We start from the raw sequence: 17060 nt of genomic DNA, 5'->3' as shown, positions 1-17060 counted from the left end.
CTGTTCACGCTACTGCCCTCCAGCCTGGGCAACAGAGCGAAGCCCTGTCTCAAGAAAACACTTTTTTTTTAAAATTAATAGTTAAAAGCATTTTGTAAAATAAATCTCCAGGCTCAGATAGTTTCAGTGGTGAATTCTAACAAATGTTTAAAGAATTAACATGGATTCTATAAAATGTCTTCCAGAAAACAGAAGAGGAAAAAACACTTCCTCCATTACCTTGATACCAAAACCAGACAAAAACATTACAAAAAAGAGAAAAGTACAAACCAGTAACTCTTATGAGTGTAGATCCAAAAATCTCCAACAAAATACCAGCAAAGGAAATCCAGCAATACATAAAAAGAATACAGGTTAAGCATTCCTAATTCAAAAATCCCAAATCCAAAATGCTCCAAAATCCAAAACTTTTTGAGCCCTGACATGATGTCAAAAGTAGAAGATTCCATACCCAACTTCATGTGACAGGTTGCAGTCAAAATGCAGGTGCACAATGCAGTTTATTCAGCATCTCCAAGGGAAAAGTAAAATTACCTTCAGGCTATGTGCATAAGGTGTATATAAAACATAAATGAAGCCGGGTGCAGTGGCTCACGCCTGAATTCCCCCAGCACTTTGGAAGGCTGAGGCAGGTGGATCACCTGAGGTCAGGAGTTCGAGACCAGCCTGGCCAACATGGTGAAACCCCGTCTCTACTAAAAATACAAAAATTAGCTGGGCATGGTGGCGGGTGCCTGTAATCCCAGCTACTTGGGAGACTGAGGCAGGAGAATCACTTGAACCCAGGAGGGAGAGGTTGCAGTGAGCTGAGATTGTGCCACTGCACTCCAGCCTGGGCAACAAGAGCGAAATTCCATCTCAAAAAAAAAAAAAACCAAAAAAAAACATAAACGAATTTCACGTTTGGACCTGGGTCCCAGCCCTAAGATATCTCATGATGCATATGCAAATATTCCAAAATCCAAAGAAATCTGAAATCCAAAACACTTCTGTTCCCAAGCATTTGTATAAGGGATACTCAACCTATAATACACCATGACCAACGGGATTTTATTCCAGGAATGCAACACTGGCTCAATAATCAGAAAGCAGTCAGTGGAATACACCATATTAACAACCAAAAGAAGAAAACTCATGTGATTACATCAGTTGATGCAGAAAAAGAACTGAAGAAAATACAACACCCATGCATGATTTAAAAAAAAAAAACTGTTAGCAAACTAGCAATAAAAGGGGACTTCCTCAAGGTGAAAAAGAACACCTACAATAAACCTACAGCTAACATCCTAGTTGGTGGCAAAAGACTTAATGGTCTCCCTCTAAGATCAGGAACAAAGCAAGAATGTCAGCTCTCACCACTCATATTCAACACTGTGCTGGAAGTCTCAGTGAGGGAAGACGTAAAGCAAAAGAGATAAAAGGAGCTTCCAGAGAGCTGAACACGTGGAGGTTCCTGGAGGGTGGTGTGTCCAGAGAGGGCAAGGAAGCTCTGGGTCCCTTCCCTCTATACCTCGCCTACCCAAAGAGGGGTTTGTGAGAACCCTAATTTGAAGCTGTTTAAAGACTGCCTAGATTTTGCTCCTGCTCCAAGATGGCCAACTAGACGCAGCCAGGAGAAACATCTCCCACTAAGAGACAGGGACACTGTGCAGACAGGTGCGCTCCTAGACTCCTAGATCTTCAGTGGGAAGGCCCTGAGAGTGAACGGAGGGAAGACACAGAGGCTGGATGGAAGACAGAGGAGGAGGCTGGCAACCCTGCACAGGGCTACTGTGCACCAGGAATCGTTCCTGGCTCCCAGTGACTCCTGTGGAGGGGGTGAATTGAACTAGCAAGGGGCAACCCACTCTTGCCATGGCCTCTGGAATCCCAGCAGGAAGGACCCCTCGACTGCCACGGCCAGCTGCATTGGCAGGGGAAGCTGCTTAAAGAAGTGGTAGTGATGCAGGGCAGGTGAGCCCCAAAACTGAGACAGCCCGGGAGGGTTCTTGGTTTCAGCCAGGAAAGAACTCAAGGGCGAGCTGGTGGTGATAAACAGAACTTTTACTAAAGCAGCCATGTGCACAGCAGCAGGGGCACTGCTCCCTGTGGAGCGGGGCTACCCCATGGGCAGTGCGCCCAGAGCGGCAGCTCAGAGGCAGCTCTGCAGTCACATTTATACTGACTTTTAATTATATGCAAATTAAGGGGCAGTTTATAAAGAAATTTCTAGAATGTGGGTGGTAGCCTCTAGGTTGTTGGGTCATTGCCATGAAAAAGGGTAGTAACTTCCAAGTGTTGCCATGGCAATGGTAAACTGACATAGCACACTGTGGGGTGGGTCTTATGGGGAGGCGCTTCTGCCCTGACCTGTTTTAGCTAGTCCTCAATTTGGTCTGGTGTCCAAGCCTCACCTCCTAAGTCGAGTTCTGCCTCCTACCTCAGGCGGGGCAGAACTCCAGCCTAAGCCAGGACAGGGGGGTTGATGCAGAAGCATATGTGGTGGAGCACAGCCAGGACACCCATCCCCTAGGCTTGACTTGCTCTCATAGGAGACTTTAGCCGTAGGGGAACTGTCAGACCTGAACTCTCCAGGGTAGTCTTGCCCATCAGATGGGGCTGGTCTGACCTGAGCAACCCTCAGTCTGCTGGCCTCTCCTGGGGCCCCAGCCTGGCCAAGCCTGCTTGCAGTGCAATCCCCAGGTACCTCTTGGGGGCAGCATCAGAGCTCCTGCACTGGCAGACTGTACCTGAACGGGGAATACTCCTGCACAGCGGCCCCATGGACACACTAGCCCACCTGAGCCCTGCTCCCACTGCAGCCTCCCCTGTGCAGTTTTGCCTGCAGGTTCTTGCCCACAGCCACCCTCAATATCATTTTGCTGGTGGTGTGTGCGTGGGTGGACCTAGCCCACCCTTCCCCAACAGCATGCCTGTGTGTGCACCCTGCTGTGCCACTGTTGCCAGCGTAAGTGCACCCCAGCCCCCCATTCTCCTCTCCCACCACCGTTGTTGTCAGAGTGTTGGCAGCATAGAGCCCGCCAGCCTCACCCCTCCCAGTGCCCCACCTATGCTGGGCCTCCCACAGGAAACTAGGCAGAGAAAACAGGGGACCTACCTGTAGCCCTGAGCAGCCACTGCTGCCAGTGTGAACATGCACAAAGGGCACACACAGTCCTGCACCCACCAGTGCCCCCATGCTAACCCCACCATCGGCACCAATGAACAGGTGCACAGTTGCCAGCGTGGCCCCTGCCCCCACCCCAGCCATACTGCCACTACTGCTACTGCTACAAATGCCCTTCCAGAGGCTGGCTCCCTGACATCCACTAGCACTCTGTCACAGCCGATGAGCGTGCACCCCGCTGTGCTGCCGCTGGCACATGCAAACAAGAACAGATCCCGCTGCCACTACCCTATGAAGTGCTTTGCCTGGCACCACCCATTGGAGTGTTGTGACCAGCTGTCTGGGAGCAGCTTGGCCCCTCTAGCAGAGCAGGTTCTTAACCTGAAGGAGCCAGAGATCAAAGCCAGGGCTGGATACCAGTCCTCCAGAGTTAGAGCATGCAGTTCAGGAGTCCTAAGCTGAGCCTTGGTCCCCTAAAATCTTCCAATAATGAAGCCATCCAACTGAACCCACCTTATACACAATCAAACCCACAGGGTCATCAAATAGGATAAAGGAAAAAGAAACCCATTCAAAGGACAGCAACTTCAAAGACTAAAGGAATATCAGCCCACAAAAATGAGAAAGAACCAGCGCAAGGACTCTTGACAATTCAAATAACAAGAGTGTCCTCTTTCCTCCAAATTGCAGTAGTTCTCCAGCAAGAGTTCTTTTTTTTTTTTTTTTGAGACGGAGTCTCGCTCTATCGCCCAGGCTGGAGGGCAGTGGCGCAATCTCGGCTCACTGCAAGCTCCGCCTCCCGGGTTCACGCCATTCTCCTGCCTCAGCCTCCCGAGTAGCTGGGACTACAGGCGCCTGCCACCACGCCCGACTAATTTTTTGTATTTTTAGTAGAGATGGGGTTTCACCGTGTTCGCCAGGATGGTCTCGATCTCCTGACCTCGTGATCCGCCCACCTTGGCCTCCCAAAGCAAGAGTTCTTAACTAGGCTGAGATGGCTGAAATGACAGAAATAGACTTCAGAATATGGATAGGAACAAAGATCATTGAGATTAGGAACATTGAAACCCAATCTAAGGAGGCTAAGAATCATAATAAAACAATATATGAGCTGGCAGACAAAATAGCCAGGATAGAAAATGATGTAACTGACTTGATACAGCTGAAAAACACAGTATAAGAATTTAATAATGTAATCACAAGTATTAACAGTAGTACAGACCAAGCTGAGGAAAGAATCTCAGAGCTTGAAGACTGGCTTTCTGAAATAAGACAGTCAGATAAGAATAGAGAAAAAATAATGAAAAGGAATGAACAAAGCCTCCAGGAAACATGGGATTAAAAAAGAGAGCAAATCTACAACTCATTGGTGTCCCTGAAAGAGATGGGGAAAATGGAAGCAACTTGGAAAACGTATTTCAGGATACTATCCATGAGAACTTCCCCAGTCTAGCTAGAGAGGCCAATATTCAAAATCAGGGAATGCAGAGAACCCCTGCAAAATACTTCACAAGATCATCCCCAAAACACATAATCATCAGATTGTCCAGGGTCAAAATGAAAGAAGCTAGACAGACATAGCAGGTCACCTACAAAGGGAAGCCCATCAGACTAGCAGTGGGCCTCTCAGCAGAAACCCTACAAGCCAGAAGAGATTGGAGGCCTATATTAAACATTCTTTTTTTTTTTTTTTTTTTTTTTGAGATGGAGTCTCATTCTGTGGCCCAGGCTGGAGTGCAGTGGTGGGATCTCAGCAGGTCACTGCAACCTCCGCCTCCCAGGTTCAAGCAATTCTCCTGCCTCAGCCTCCCAAGCAGCTGGGACTACAGGCGTGCACCACCACATGCTGCTAATTTTTGTATTTTCAGTAGAGACCGGGTTTCACCATGTTGGCCAGGCTGGTCTTGAATTCCTGACCTCAGGTGATCCCCTCCCCTCCCCCCTCCCCCCGCCCCCGCCTCAGCCTCCCAAAGTGCTGGGATTACAGGTGTAAGCCACCACTCCTGGCCAATATATTAAACATTTTTAAAGAAATTCCAATCCAGAATTTCACATCTGGCCAAACTAAGCTTCATAAGCAAAGGAGAAATGAGATCGTTTTCAACTTGGGTGTGGTGGCTCAATCTGTAATCCCAGCACTTTAGGAGGCTGAGGTGGGTGGAGTGCCTGAATCCAGGAGTCTGAGACTAGCCTGGGAAACATGGCAAAACCCCATCTCTACCAAAAACATATACATTAGCCGGGTGTGGTGGTACCTGCCTATAGTCCCAGCTAATTGGTAGGCTGAGGCCAGAGAATAGCTTGTGCCAGGGACGTAGAGGTTGCAGTGAGCCATGATCATGCCACTGCACTCCAGCCTGAGCAACAGAATGAGACCCTGTCTCAAAAAAAAAGAAGAATAAAAAAGATCCTTTCAGACAAGCAAATGCTGAGGGAATTTGTTTACCAGCAGAGCTGCTTTATAAGAGCTCCTGAAAGAAGTACTAAATATGAAAAGAAGGCCGGGTGTGGTGGCTCATGTCTGTAATCCCAGCACTTTGGGAGGCTGAGGCAGGCGAATCACCTGAGGTGTGGAGTTCGACACCAGTCTGGCCAACATGGTGTAACTCCGTATCTACTAAAAATACAAAAATTAGCCGGTCATGGTGGTGGGTACCTGTAATCCCAGCTACTCGGGAGGCTAAGGCAGGAGAATTGCTTGAGCCAGGGAGGCAGAGGTTACAGTGAGCAGAGATCATGCCACTGCACTCCAGCCTGGGTGACAGGGCAAGACTCCATCTCAAAAAAAAAAAAAAAAAAGGCCGGGTGCAGTGGCTCACGCCTGTAATCCCAGCACTTTGGGAGGCCAAGGCAGGTGGATCACGAGGTCAGGTCAGGAGATCGAGACCATCCTGGCTAACATGGTGAAACTCTGTCTCTACTAAAAATACCAAAAAAAAAAATTAGCTGGGCATGGTGGCATGCGCCTGTAGCCCCAGCTACTCGGGAGGCTGAGGCAGGAGAATCACTTGAACCTGGGAGGCAGAGGTTGCAGTGAGCCGAGATCACGCCATGGCACTCCAGCCTGGGCTACACAGCGAGACTTTGTCTCAAAAAAAAAAAAAAAAAAGGAAAGAAAAGGCCATTACTAGCCACTACAAAAACACACTTAAGTATACAGACCAGTAACACCATAAAGCAACCACACAAACAAGTCAGCATAATAAACAGCTAACAACACAATGACAGGATCAAATACATGCATATCAATACTAACCTTGAATGTAAATGGGCTAAATGCCCCAATTAAAAGGCATAGAGTGGCAAGAGCTGGATAAAGAAATAAGACCAAATGATATGCTCCCTTTAAGACACCATTCTTGGCTGGGTGCAGTGGCTCATGCCTGTAATATCCCAGCACTTTGGGAGGCCGAGGCGAGTGGATCACTTGAGGTCAGGAGTTCGAGACCAGCCTGGCAAACATGGTGAAACCTCGTCTCTACTAAAAATAGAAAACAGCCAGGCGTGGTGGCGCATGCCTGTAATCCCAACTATTCGGGAGGCTGAGGCAGGAGAATTGCTTGAACCTGGGGGACAGAGGTTGCAGTGAGCCGAGATTGCGCCACTGCACTCCAGCCTGGGCAACACAGCAAGACTCTGTCTCAAAAGAAAAAAAAAAGACCCATCTCAGATGCAATAACACCCACAGACTCAAAATGAAGAAATGGAGAAAAATCTACCAAGCAAATAGAAAACAGACAAAAGCAGAGTTGCAATCTTAATTTCAGACAAAACAGACTTTAAGCCAACAAAGATCAAAAAAAGACAAAGAAGTGCATTGCATAATGGTAAGGTATTCAATTCAACAAGATCTAACTATCCTAAATAAATATGCAGCCAACAGGAGCACTCAGATTCATAAAGCAAGTTCTTGAGACCTACGAAGAGACTTAGACTCCCACACAATAACAGTGGGAGATTTCAACACCCCACTGACAGTATTAGACAGATCACTGGGGCAGAAAATTAACAAAGATATCCAGGACCTTAACTCAGCACTGGATCAACTGGACCTGATAGATATCTACAGAACTCTCCACCCAAAAATGAGAGAATATATCTCATCTGTACATGGTACATACTCTAAAAACAACCACACAACTGGACATAAAATAATCCTCAGCAGATGCAAAAGAACCAAAAGCATACCAGCCACTCTCTCAGACCACAAATCAATAAAAATAGAATTCAAAACTAAGAAAATCGCTCAAACCCATACAATTACATGGAAATTAAACAACCTGCTCCCGAATTACTTTTGGGTAAATAATGAAATTAAGGCAGAAGTCAAGAAATTATTTGAAACAAATAAGAACAAAGATACAACAGACCAGAATCTCTGGGACACAGCTAAGGCAGCGTTAAGAGAAATTTACAGCACTACATGCCCACATCAAAAAGTTAGAAAGATCTCGAATTAACAACCTAACATCACAACTAAAAGAACTCACGAAGCAAAAGCCTCCAACTCCAAAGCTAGCAGAAGACAAGAAATAACCAAAGTCACAGCTGAACTCTAGAAGACGGAGACACAAAAACACCATTCAAAACATCAAGTAAGCCAGGAGCTGGTGTTTTAAAAGAATGAATAAGATAGATAGGCTGCTAGCTAGACTATTAAGAAAAGAGAGAAAACCCAAATAAACACAATTAGAAATGACAAAGGGGGTATTACCATTGACCCCACAGAACTACAAATAACCCTTAGAGACTATTATTAACACTTCTATGCACACTAACTAGAAAATCTAGAAGAAATGGATAATCTCCCGGACACATATACCCTTCCAAGATGGAACCAGGGAGAAACTGAATCCCTGAACAGACCAATAATGAGCTCCAAAATTGAATCAGTAATAAATAGCCTAACAACCAAAAAAAGCCTGGACCAGACGGACTCACAGCTGAATTCTATCAGATGTACAAAGAAGAGCTGGTACCATTCCTACTGAAATGATTCCAAAAAAACTGAGAAGGAGGGACTCCTCCCCTACTCATTCTATGAGGCCAGCATCATCCTGATACCAAAACCTGGCAGAGATACAACAAAAAAAGAAAACTTCAGGCCAATATCCTTGATGAACACTGATGCAAAAATCCTCAACAAAATACTAGTAAACTGAATCCAGCAGTACATCAAAAAGCTAATCCACCACAATCAAGAAGGCTTTTATCCCTGGGATGCAAGGTTGGTTCAATACATGCAAATCAATAAACATGATTCATCACATAAATAGAACTAAAGACAGAAACTGCATGATCATCTCAATAGGTGCAGAAAAGGCTTTTGATAAAATTCAACATCTCTTCATGTTAAAAACTCTCAACAAACTGGGGTTTTTTGGTTTTGTTTTTTGTTTTTTTTTGAAACAGGGTCTTGCTCTGTCGCCCAGGCTGGAGTGCGGTGGCACAATCTGGACTCACTGCAACCTCTACCTCTGGGGCTCAAGTGATCCTCCCACCTCAGCCACCCGAGTAGCTGGGATTACAGGCGCGCATCACCACGCCCGGCTAATTTTCCTATTTTTAGTAGAGCGTGAGCTACCATGCCCAGCCAACAAACTAGGTTTTGAAGGAACATACCTAAGATAATAAGAGCCATCTATGACAAATCCATAGCCAACATCATACTGAATGGGCAAAAGCTGGAAGCATTCCCCCTGAAAACTGGCACAAGACAAAGATGCCCTCTCTCACCACTCCTATTCAATATAGTATTGGGGGCTGGGCATGGTGGCTGACGCCTGTAATCCCAACACTTAGGGAGGCCGAGGAAGGCAGATCACCTGAGGTCAGGAGTTCGATACCACCCTGACCAACATAGTGAAACCCTGTCTCGACTAAAAATACAAAAATTAGCCGGGCATGGTGGCATGCGTCTGTAATCCCAGCTACTTGGGAGGCTGAGGCTGGAGAAGCACTTGAACCCGGGAGGTGGAGGTTGCACTGAGCCAAGATCATGCCACTTGTACTACAGCCTGGGCTACAAAGTGAGACTCTGTCGAAAAAAAAAAACACTGCTAAGAGAATAAAAAGATAAGCTACAGACTGGGGGGAAATAGTTGCAAATCACCTATCTGACAGAGGACTTCTATCTGGAACACACAAAGAATTGTCAAGGCTCAACTATATGAAAATAATCCAATTTAAAAATGCTAAAAAGATGCACAGAGACATTTCTCCAAAGAGGATATACAGATGACAAAGAAACACGTAAAGCAATGCTCAACATTATTAGCCATTAAGAAAATGCAATAAGCCAGGCGCGGTAGCTCACACCTGTAATCCCAGCACTTTGGGAGGCGGAGGCGGGTGGATCATCTGAGGTCAGGAGTTCGAGACCAGCCTGGCCAACATGGTGAAACCCCGTCTCTAGTAAAAATACAAAAATGAGCCAGGCCTGGTGGTGGGTGCCTGTAATCCCAGCTACTCGGGAGGCTGAGGCAGGAGAATCGCTTAAGCCTGGGAGGCAGAGGTTGCAGTGAATGGAGATAGTGCCATTGCACTCCAGCCTGGGCGACAAGAGCGAGACTGTGTCTCAAAAACAAAAACAAAAACAAAACACAAAACTATGCTGACATACTACTACATACCTATTAGGATGACAAAAATAAAACTACTGACAAAGGATGTGGGGTCATCACAACCCTCATCTGTTGCTGGTGAGAATGCAAAACGGCAATGGTTTGGCAGTTTCTTATAAAGGTAAACATACACTTACCGTGTGACCCAGCCATCCCACTCCTGGGTATTTACCCTAGAGAGATGAAAACTTATGTCCACACATAAACCTGGACACGACATGTTTCTAGCAACTCTATTGACAATTGCCAAAGATTGGAAAACCACCCAAATGTCCTTCTGTGGTTCAGAACAGAAAATAAATATAAATAAATATAAAAGGGAACAGACTTTTGATATGCAAAACAATTGGATTTGGATGAATCGCAAAGAATTAGAATGAGTTAAAGCAGCCAGACTCGAGAGCTCAGGACTGTATGACGCCATTCATACGACAATCTCAGAAAGACAGCTACGGTGACATATGATGCCGCTCGTGTGACAATCACAACACGATGAAGACTCCAGTGATGGAGAACAGTTCAATGGTGGCCAGGAAATGGGGAAGAGGGGAGCGTGGAGCTACAAAGGGGCAACATGAGGAGGTTTTGAGGTTCTGTGTCCTGGGTGTGGTGATGGGTACACAAATCTGTACAAGCGCTAAAATTCATTTTCAAAACGTCAACTTTCCTCATAATTAAAAAACCAAAAGAAAAAAATATACAAAACAGTAACACTGAACGCAAAATCAAAACCCAAACAACAACCACCACCAAAAAAACAAGTTGCAGGAGAACCACATCTTATGATCTCAGGTTTATAGAAAAATCAATATACTTGTTTCTGTCTATCTACAGAATGAGGCCCGAGAGGGTGACGGTGAATAAATCCTAATCTTTCTGATTATAGGGGCCCTTTAGTTTCTTTTTTTTTTTTCTGTGCATGGTGACTGATAAGAGCCCTTCACTTTCTAACCTCATACCCTGCTTCTAATTTTTAAAAATAATGTGCATGTATGGATTCTCAGTCAGCATAAATGCTAATAAAGAAAACAAGCTTTAGCCGAGCGTGGTGGCGGGTGCCTATAATCCCAGCTACACGGGAGGCTGAGGCAGGAGAATCGCCTGAACCTGGGAGGTGGAGGTTGCAGTGAGTCGAGATCGTGTCACCACACTCTAGCCTGGGCGACAGAATGAGATTCCGTCTCAAAAAAAAAAGATAAGACAAACTCACATTTCAATGAGTGGCCCAAACTGAATCCTGCTATCTGTTACCACACAGAATGGCTCTCGGGGCTTTGCCAGTTTTAAAATGCTGTGTTTATTTCTATCGTGGAAGAGATAAAACCCTACAGAAGAAGGAAAGAAAAGAGGCCTACCAAGAGGTTGACAGACTCGATGACGTCCAAGAACACCTCATTCTTCCGATACTTGATGCCTTCGGACCGCCAGGACACCGCGTTGGTGACAGTGGCTGGTGGCCGCGGGGCCCCTGTTTCCAGCTTGTGGCCTTCCTGAGTGATGTACCTGTGGGGCCACATGCTCAGAGTGAAGGAGGTGGTACCTGCACCAACACCACAGCTTCTGGCCTTGACATTTCGGCAGGGTTGGTTGGGGGGTACAGGGCAGGTTCTGACTGACTTGAAAATAGCCCTTGGATTTCAGCAGCTCCAGAAAAGGCAGCCTGTGGTTTCATCTGGGGCTGCTTCATACAGAAAAATCTTCACAATTTCCAAAAGCCAATACACTCAAGTTATAGAGTCTAAAGTGCTCATTTTGGGGGACCAAGAAGACCATGTTGGGAAGGAAAACAAGAAGTGGGTGTAAGCTGCTTCCCATCCCTGCTGAGCACGTGGATGGAAATGACGCCTCGGAGTGTAACCTGGTGACCCCATCCTGAGGGAGCAGGAGGTGCAGCGGTTAGGAACACAGGCTTCTCTGGGAGTCTGTTTGTTTGCCCCCTGTAAAATGGGGAGACGGTATATGGGGAGGCTGTGAATCGAGTGAATGTGAAGTGCTGGGGCCTGGCCCCCAGGAAGCACTTAATTCACATTGTTTCTTATCTGAAGGGCAGGATTCCAAAGACTGGAGATTTCGATCACAGTCTCATTTTATGACAGTAAAAACAAGGGAGGTGACTCCTTAGTAGCAAGGTACTGAAGGCATCTGTGTGGATGGAGAGTAAAGACGAGGAGCAGGAAAAGCACTGTTATGTGGGGGCGTAGAGGAGGAAATGAATTAAAACCACTAAGAACAACTTAGTAAAAACCCAAATACTGGTGGAGGTGGGAGGCGGGTGGGGGACAACATGAACACAAATTTGCCCCTTCTGTTTCCACACCTGATGACGTCGATGTCATGACACCGCCCAGGCCTGGCCCCAGGCCCCACCCTTGCCCACTCACTCCTGCAGGATCTTGCTGTCGGTGGTCTGGGGGTAGCCGAAGTCCATGAGCTCGTCCAGCAGCTCGTAGATGATGACAAAGTTGTCCCGGATGCTCTCCTCCTCCAGCTCCTTGAAGTACTCGGAAAACACCTGTGGCGGTTGGGGAGGGAGGGAGGGATGGGAGGCAGATCATTGAGCGGACGGATGAGGAATGAATGAACGCTTGCACACATTCATTTGCCCGCTAAGTCCTACCAACAGCCTACTTCCCAGGCTCAGTGGCGTGCTACAGGGCCCTGGACCCAGGTTATGGGGCAGGAGGACAGCAGTGGCTGGCTGTGGTGTGGGGCCAGGCTGGAGCCACTGCAGATGTCCCGAGGCCTTCAGAAGCTCTGCATTCCCATTCTCTTCCCTGCCCAGACACCTGCAGGCAGGCAGCCCCTCCTGAGCGACTGTAACTGTCATCCCTTTCTGAGTCTGGAGTGACTCAGGCAAGGACCTGATGGGCTGCCATCTTCCCAATTTCAATGGAAAGCTTGATGCATCTTCCCCATTTCAATGGAAAGCTCAGAAGGTTAAGGAAGGGACGCCAAAGAAGAGGGGCTGTTAGAAGCACTTTTGCAGGCACAAATGCTGAAGGAAGGAGCGTCACTAAAACAGAAAGGCACAGCCCAACCCTTGGGTGAGGACCTTCCCCTTCCCGCATCCCCCATTCTCTGATCTGCTGACCCCTGCACGCTTCAGAACTGTGATCACCCGGCCTCTGCTTGGAAACCACAGGCAGCACAGCCAGGCCCAGCCCTGCCTGTGACAGCATCACCGGTCCAGTGAAGGCAGCCCTCGGCCTGCACGTGGGGCCTTCCCAGGTGACCCTCGGCTCCTTCCCCAAGCCCTCACCGCCCAGGCTTGCCCCTGTTCCCCAACATTCTGCACAGGCAGCATCAGTGAGGGATGAAAGCTTTCCCAGGCCCAGCACAGGCCTCCTGGGTCCTGTTCCCCACTTTCCTGAGCCCCACAGCCCACCTCGGCCAGGCCCATCCTCTCCAGGAAGCCAGCAGCAGCCTCCTCACTGGCCTCAAGTCCTCCTGCTCAGCAGCCAGAGAGGCTGCTTTAGATCAAACCACATCTTGTCAGTCTCCTGCTTAAAAGCCCTCCACTACCTTTCATCAGAAGTGGAATGAAATCCACACTCCTGTATAATCCGCCCTCTTCCCAGCTGACCTCAGCCTCACACTCTGCCACACGCATGCCGGCCTCCCTGGCTGCACCACACACACCTGTTCCAGGGCCTTCGCCCTGGCTGCTATCTGCGTCTCACTGGCAGCCTGGGCCTGGCGTGTCAGCTCTCTCCAACGTGGGCGTCAGGCATCTGTGCCTTGAGATCCCCCTGGGAGATTCTGAGGTGGGCTCAGCTCTGCAGCTCTGCTGGTTATTCCAGCCCCATCCAGCTGGTCACCCCACATCCTTCCAAAGCTCGCTGACCCCTGCTTGTCCCTGCCAGGGTCAGGGCACCCCTGCTCTGAGCCCTACCTTTTCCTGTTCACTTTCCTTTCTTCCCCCGGGTAGGGGAGCAACGTGAGCTATAGAATTCCACAGGCATGGGGGGTTGGGACTCCCCTTTCCCACTTCCTGGGCTTCCAGCCACGCTCCCTGGGGATGCCACAGCTCTCTGTAGGGTCGCCAGGTATGGGGAGGTCCACAAGCAGAGCCAAGACAACCGCCACCCAAGCCCACGGCCCCTCCAAGCGAGACTCACCTGCACCACCTTATAGAGGAAAGAAAAGACCAGCGACACGCACGCGTTCTTCTTGGATGTGGCAACCACTGCATGGCGGCCACAGTTAAGGAGCATTCAGAGGCTGGGGCTGCTGCCTGGAAGATCCTGGTTCATGGAGGGACCCCCTAACCCTCACAACCCTCAGAGCCTTCCCTATCCCCACTCCCAGCCATTTACTTGGCCCATGGTGGGCTACAAAGCTCCTGGTCCAAGCTAGACCTGGGACACAGGAGTCACCAGCCAGATGCGCTCCCAGGCCCCAGGGAGCACTCACTGAGATGGAGAATCACAGGGATGGCAGGTGGCACAGGGCACCTGTCCCGGCGGCTGGGTGAAGGGCTGCCTTGAGCAGGGAGGGAGTGAGGCTCATTCCAGGAGCAGAAAGCAGGACACACTGGCCCTGCTCCTCCAAAGCCAACCTCATCATGACCCTGCTGAGGTCCAGGGTCCCCCGGCCAAACTCTGTGGCAAGCAGCCAGGGCCAATTCTGGCTTCAGCCCTTCCTGGCTTTGGAAACACAAGCCTTGGCCCATGAAATAAACCTTTCTAGAGAAACCTCGATATTTCTCTCCTGTGTAATGGGGGTCTGTGAATGAACTCACCAAGGCAATGTAGGTGAGATGTCTGGCACAGATGTTCCCTTCTGCCACAGGAGCCAGCCCCTGCCTCCCAGGGTCAGTGTGTGCTGGGCGCTTCCTATTCCTTTTTCCCTAATGGGCCCCCGGGCTGCCAGAGAAGGCTGGTTCTTCCTTTGTAGGCCCATGCACTGCACCCTGGACATCCCTGTTCATGGCACATCTGTGCTGCCTGGCTCGTCTGCCCAGCAGTGAGCTCTAGGAGGGAGGGCGGGGGCTGTATCCTCTCCCTTCCCGCCTCACCCCAGCACAGCACAGGGGCCCAAGAAAGGGACGCTGGCCCAGTCAAACGAGTGCTGGCCTCCCTCCTGCTGCCTGGCAATGTGCCCTCCCCTGATGCTTTATAAGCAGGGGCAGTGGGGGCCTCTCACCTTCATGGGTGCCTCTCAGCCACGGCCTTGCTGAGCACTGTCCCGGCTGGGGGTGAAACGATGTCCACTAAGCCAGAGGGGTGAGCCCTCCCTGTCTCTTCACTAGATGCCCAGGTGTGAAATGTGGGGGCCCAACCAGAAACTGATCTGATGGTTCGTGCTGAGCTCAGACCACAGCCACCTCTCCCTCTCCCAATACCTGGGCGGCTTCAGAGGACTGTCAATTCCCTGGGTTAAAAGCCACCTAGGCCGGGCGCAGTGGCTCACGACTGTAATTCCAGCATTTTGGGAGGCTGAGGCAGGCGGATCACGAGGTCAGGAGATCGAGACCATCCTGGCTAACATGGTGAAACCCTGTCTCTACTAAAAAAATACAAAAAAATTAGCTGGGCGTGGTGGCGGGCACCTGTAGTCCCAGCTACTCGGGAGGCTGAGGCAGGAGAATAGCGTGAACCCGGGAAGCGGAGCTTGCAGTGAGCCCAGATCGCGCCACTGCACTCCAGCCTGGGCGACAGAGCGAGACTCCGTCTCAAAAAAAAGAAAAAAAAAGCCACCTAAGATCATCTTCAGAGCTATTCTCAGGGCCTTCCAGAGCCAGGTGAAATCTACACAGAGGCACACCACAGGGAGCCCTGGGCCAGCACGGCCCACATGGGAACGTGCACACCGGCCACCAGGAACAAATCTTCCTACAATGCAGATTCTGACGGGGCAGGGCTGGGTGGAGCCTGGGATTCTGCATTTCCAAAGGGCTCCCAGGGGATATTCTGGCCCGTTGGCCACACTGTACTGGCAAGGCCCCAAGTGTCTCCAAGAACACAGGAAAGGGCACAGAGCCCATGCCTGCTGGGAGCAATATGCACAAGTCAGTTCAACTGACCCGAATGGTCCTGCAGTGAAGGGTCGTTGTTCCCACTGAACTGTGGGAAGGTGAGGGTTCCCCCATGGCTGCTGGAGCTGGGGCTCAAACGGGCTGTGAGTGGCAAAGCAGGCCCTTCCGCAGTAGTGTGGGTACTGAGATGGGCTTGCGGGTCTGCCCAAAGCCGTGGGGTGGCCAGTTAGACCTCCTGGATAGAAACTGGCTTGGCCAAGTCTCCCCATGGGCCCAAGGACAGGAAGGGTGGGGGGCTCTGAGATCTGGGCGGGGCTGTACCCCACCACCCCTCCGTGGTCCAGGCCACTTCCCCTCCCACCTGCACGATGGCCCCAGCCTACTCCCCACCTACCCATGTCCTCTCCTGTCCCCACAGTCTTGCCCAACTCAGCAGCCAGAAACCTTCAGAAGACGCACATCTAAAAGCCTCCAGAGACTTCCTGTCACATTTCAGATGATGTTCTTTGAGACCCCAGACCCCGCTGACCACTCCAGCCTCGCTGCTGCTACACGCCCCCTCTCCAGCCACCCCAACTGCAGCTGCTGGAATGAGCCTCTTCCCTGCAGAGCCTTCACCCACACCTAGTGCCTGCCCACCCCTCCAGCTGGCAGAAGCCAGGCCTCCCTGCAGGCTTCCTCCAGGGTGTCACTTCCCTTCCTGAGCCCCTGGGCTGAAGAGGTTCAAGTCACACCCGCTGCTCTCCCCATACCCATCACAGATGTCATCGTGCATTCTCTGCCTGTCTCCGCAGGCAGCAGGGAGCTCCACGAGGGCATGGCTGTGTCCAGTGCTCGCGCTGTGCACAAACCAGCCCTGCTTGCAGGCGTGTGGATATGCACACACACCAACACCCACACAGGAGTCCCCTGGGAGCACCCCCAGCAAAGGGATACGATACAGGTTGTTGTGTTTGATCCACATGAAACGGACCCCCCCGTGGGCCAGGATGGGCGACAGCATCCCCTCCTCCTCCTTCTCCATCAGGATGGGCATGAAGTGCTCCACCTCCGACATGTCCACGTCGCCACGGTAGTTCCGGCAGATGAGCACCTGGGGTGGGGAAGGAAGAGAAAAGATGCTTGCATTTTCAGTTCTACAATCTGGGGGCTTGGGGCAGGGGGTGAGATGCACCACCCTGCTTCCCTCTGGGGACTCCGGTCATGGCCGCTATCCGCAAAAGAGCAGGACTTGAGGCCGTTCTGATCTCCATCCCCCAGGGAATTCCTAGAGAAGAGCATCTCCCAGCGTGAATGCCCACAGGGGCCACTGCAGTTCTTCGCAGGGTGAGGGTAGAGGGGAACTCTGCAGCAA

At 50.0% G+C, this 17060-nt stretch overlaps 1 protein-coding gene across 4 annotated transcripts in view; it reads right to left on the bottom strand.

Annotated features, from left to right (window-relative positions):
* AP1M1 (adaptor related protein complex 1 subunit mu 1) overlaps window positions 1-17060 on the bottom strand; it is a 37613-nt gene that overhangs the window by 15127 nt on the left and 5426 nt on the right. For 2 of the 4 annotated variants that reach the window (XM_034944374.3, XM_063599986.1), the window contains exons 2-6: window positions 16643-16799; window positions 13848-13915; window positions 12111-12241; window positions 11085-11232; window positions 9867-9902 (exon numbers count right to left, since the gene is read on the bottom strand). In XM_034944374.3, the coding sequence (XP_034800265.1) occupies window positions 9867-9902; window positions 11085-11232; window positions 12111-12241; window positions 13848-13915; window positions 16643-16799 (540 nt within the window). The remainder of the gene's footprint in view (window positions 1-9866; window positions 9903-11084; window positions 11233-12110; window positions 12242-13847; window positions 13916-16642; window positions 16800-17060) is intronic. The other 2 variants (XM_003813557.5, XM_063599987.1) reach the window with 1 other exon arrangement.

The sequence above is a fragment of the Pan paniscus genome, chromosome 20, assembly GCF_029289425.2.
Source record: "Pan paniscus chromosome 20, NHGRI_mPanPan1-v2.0_pri, whole genome shotgun sequence".
In the NCBI taxonomy this organism is placed as follows: domain Eukaryota; kingdom Metazoa; phylum Chordata; class Mammalia; order Primates; family Hominidae; genus Pan; species Pan paniscus.
This window is presented reverse-complemented; position numbering and strand designations above follow the sequence as displayed.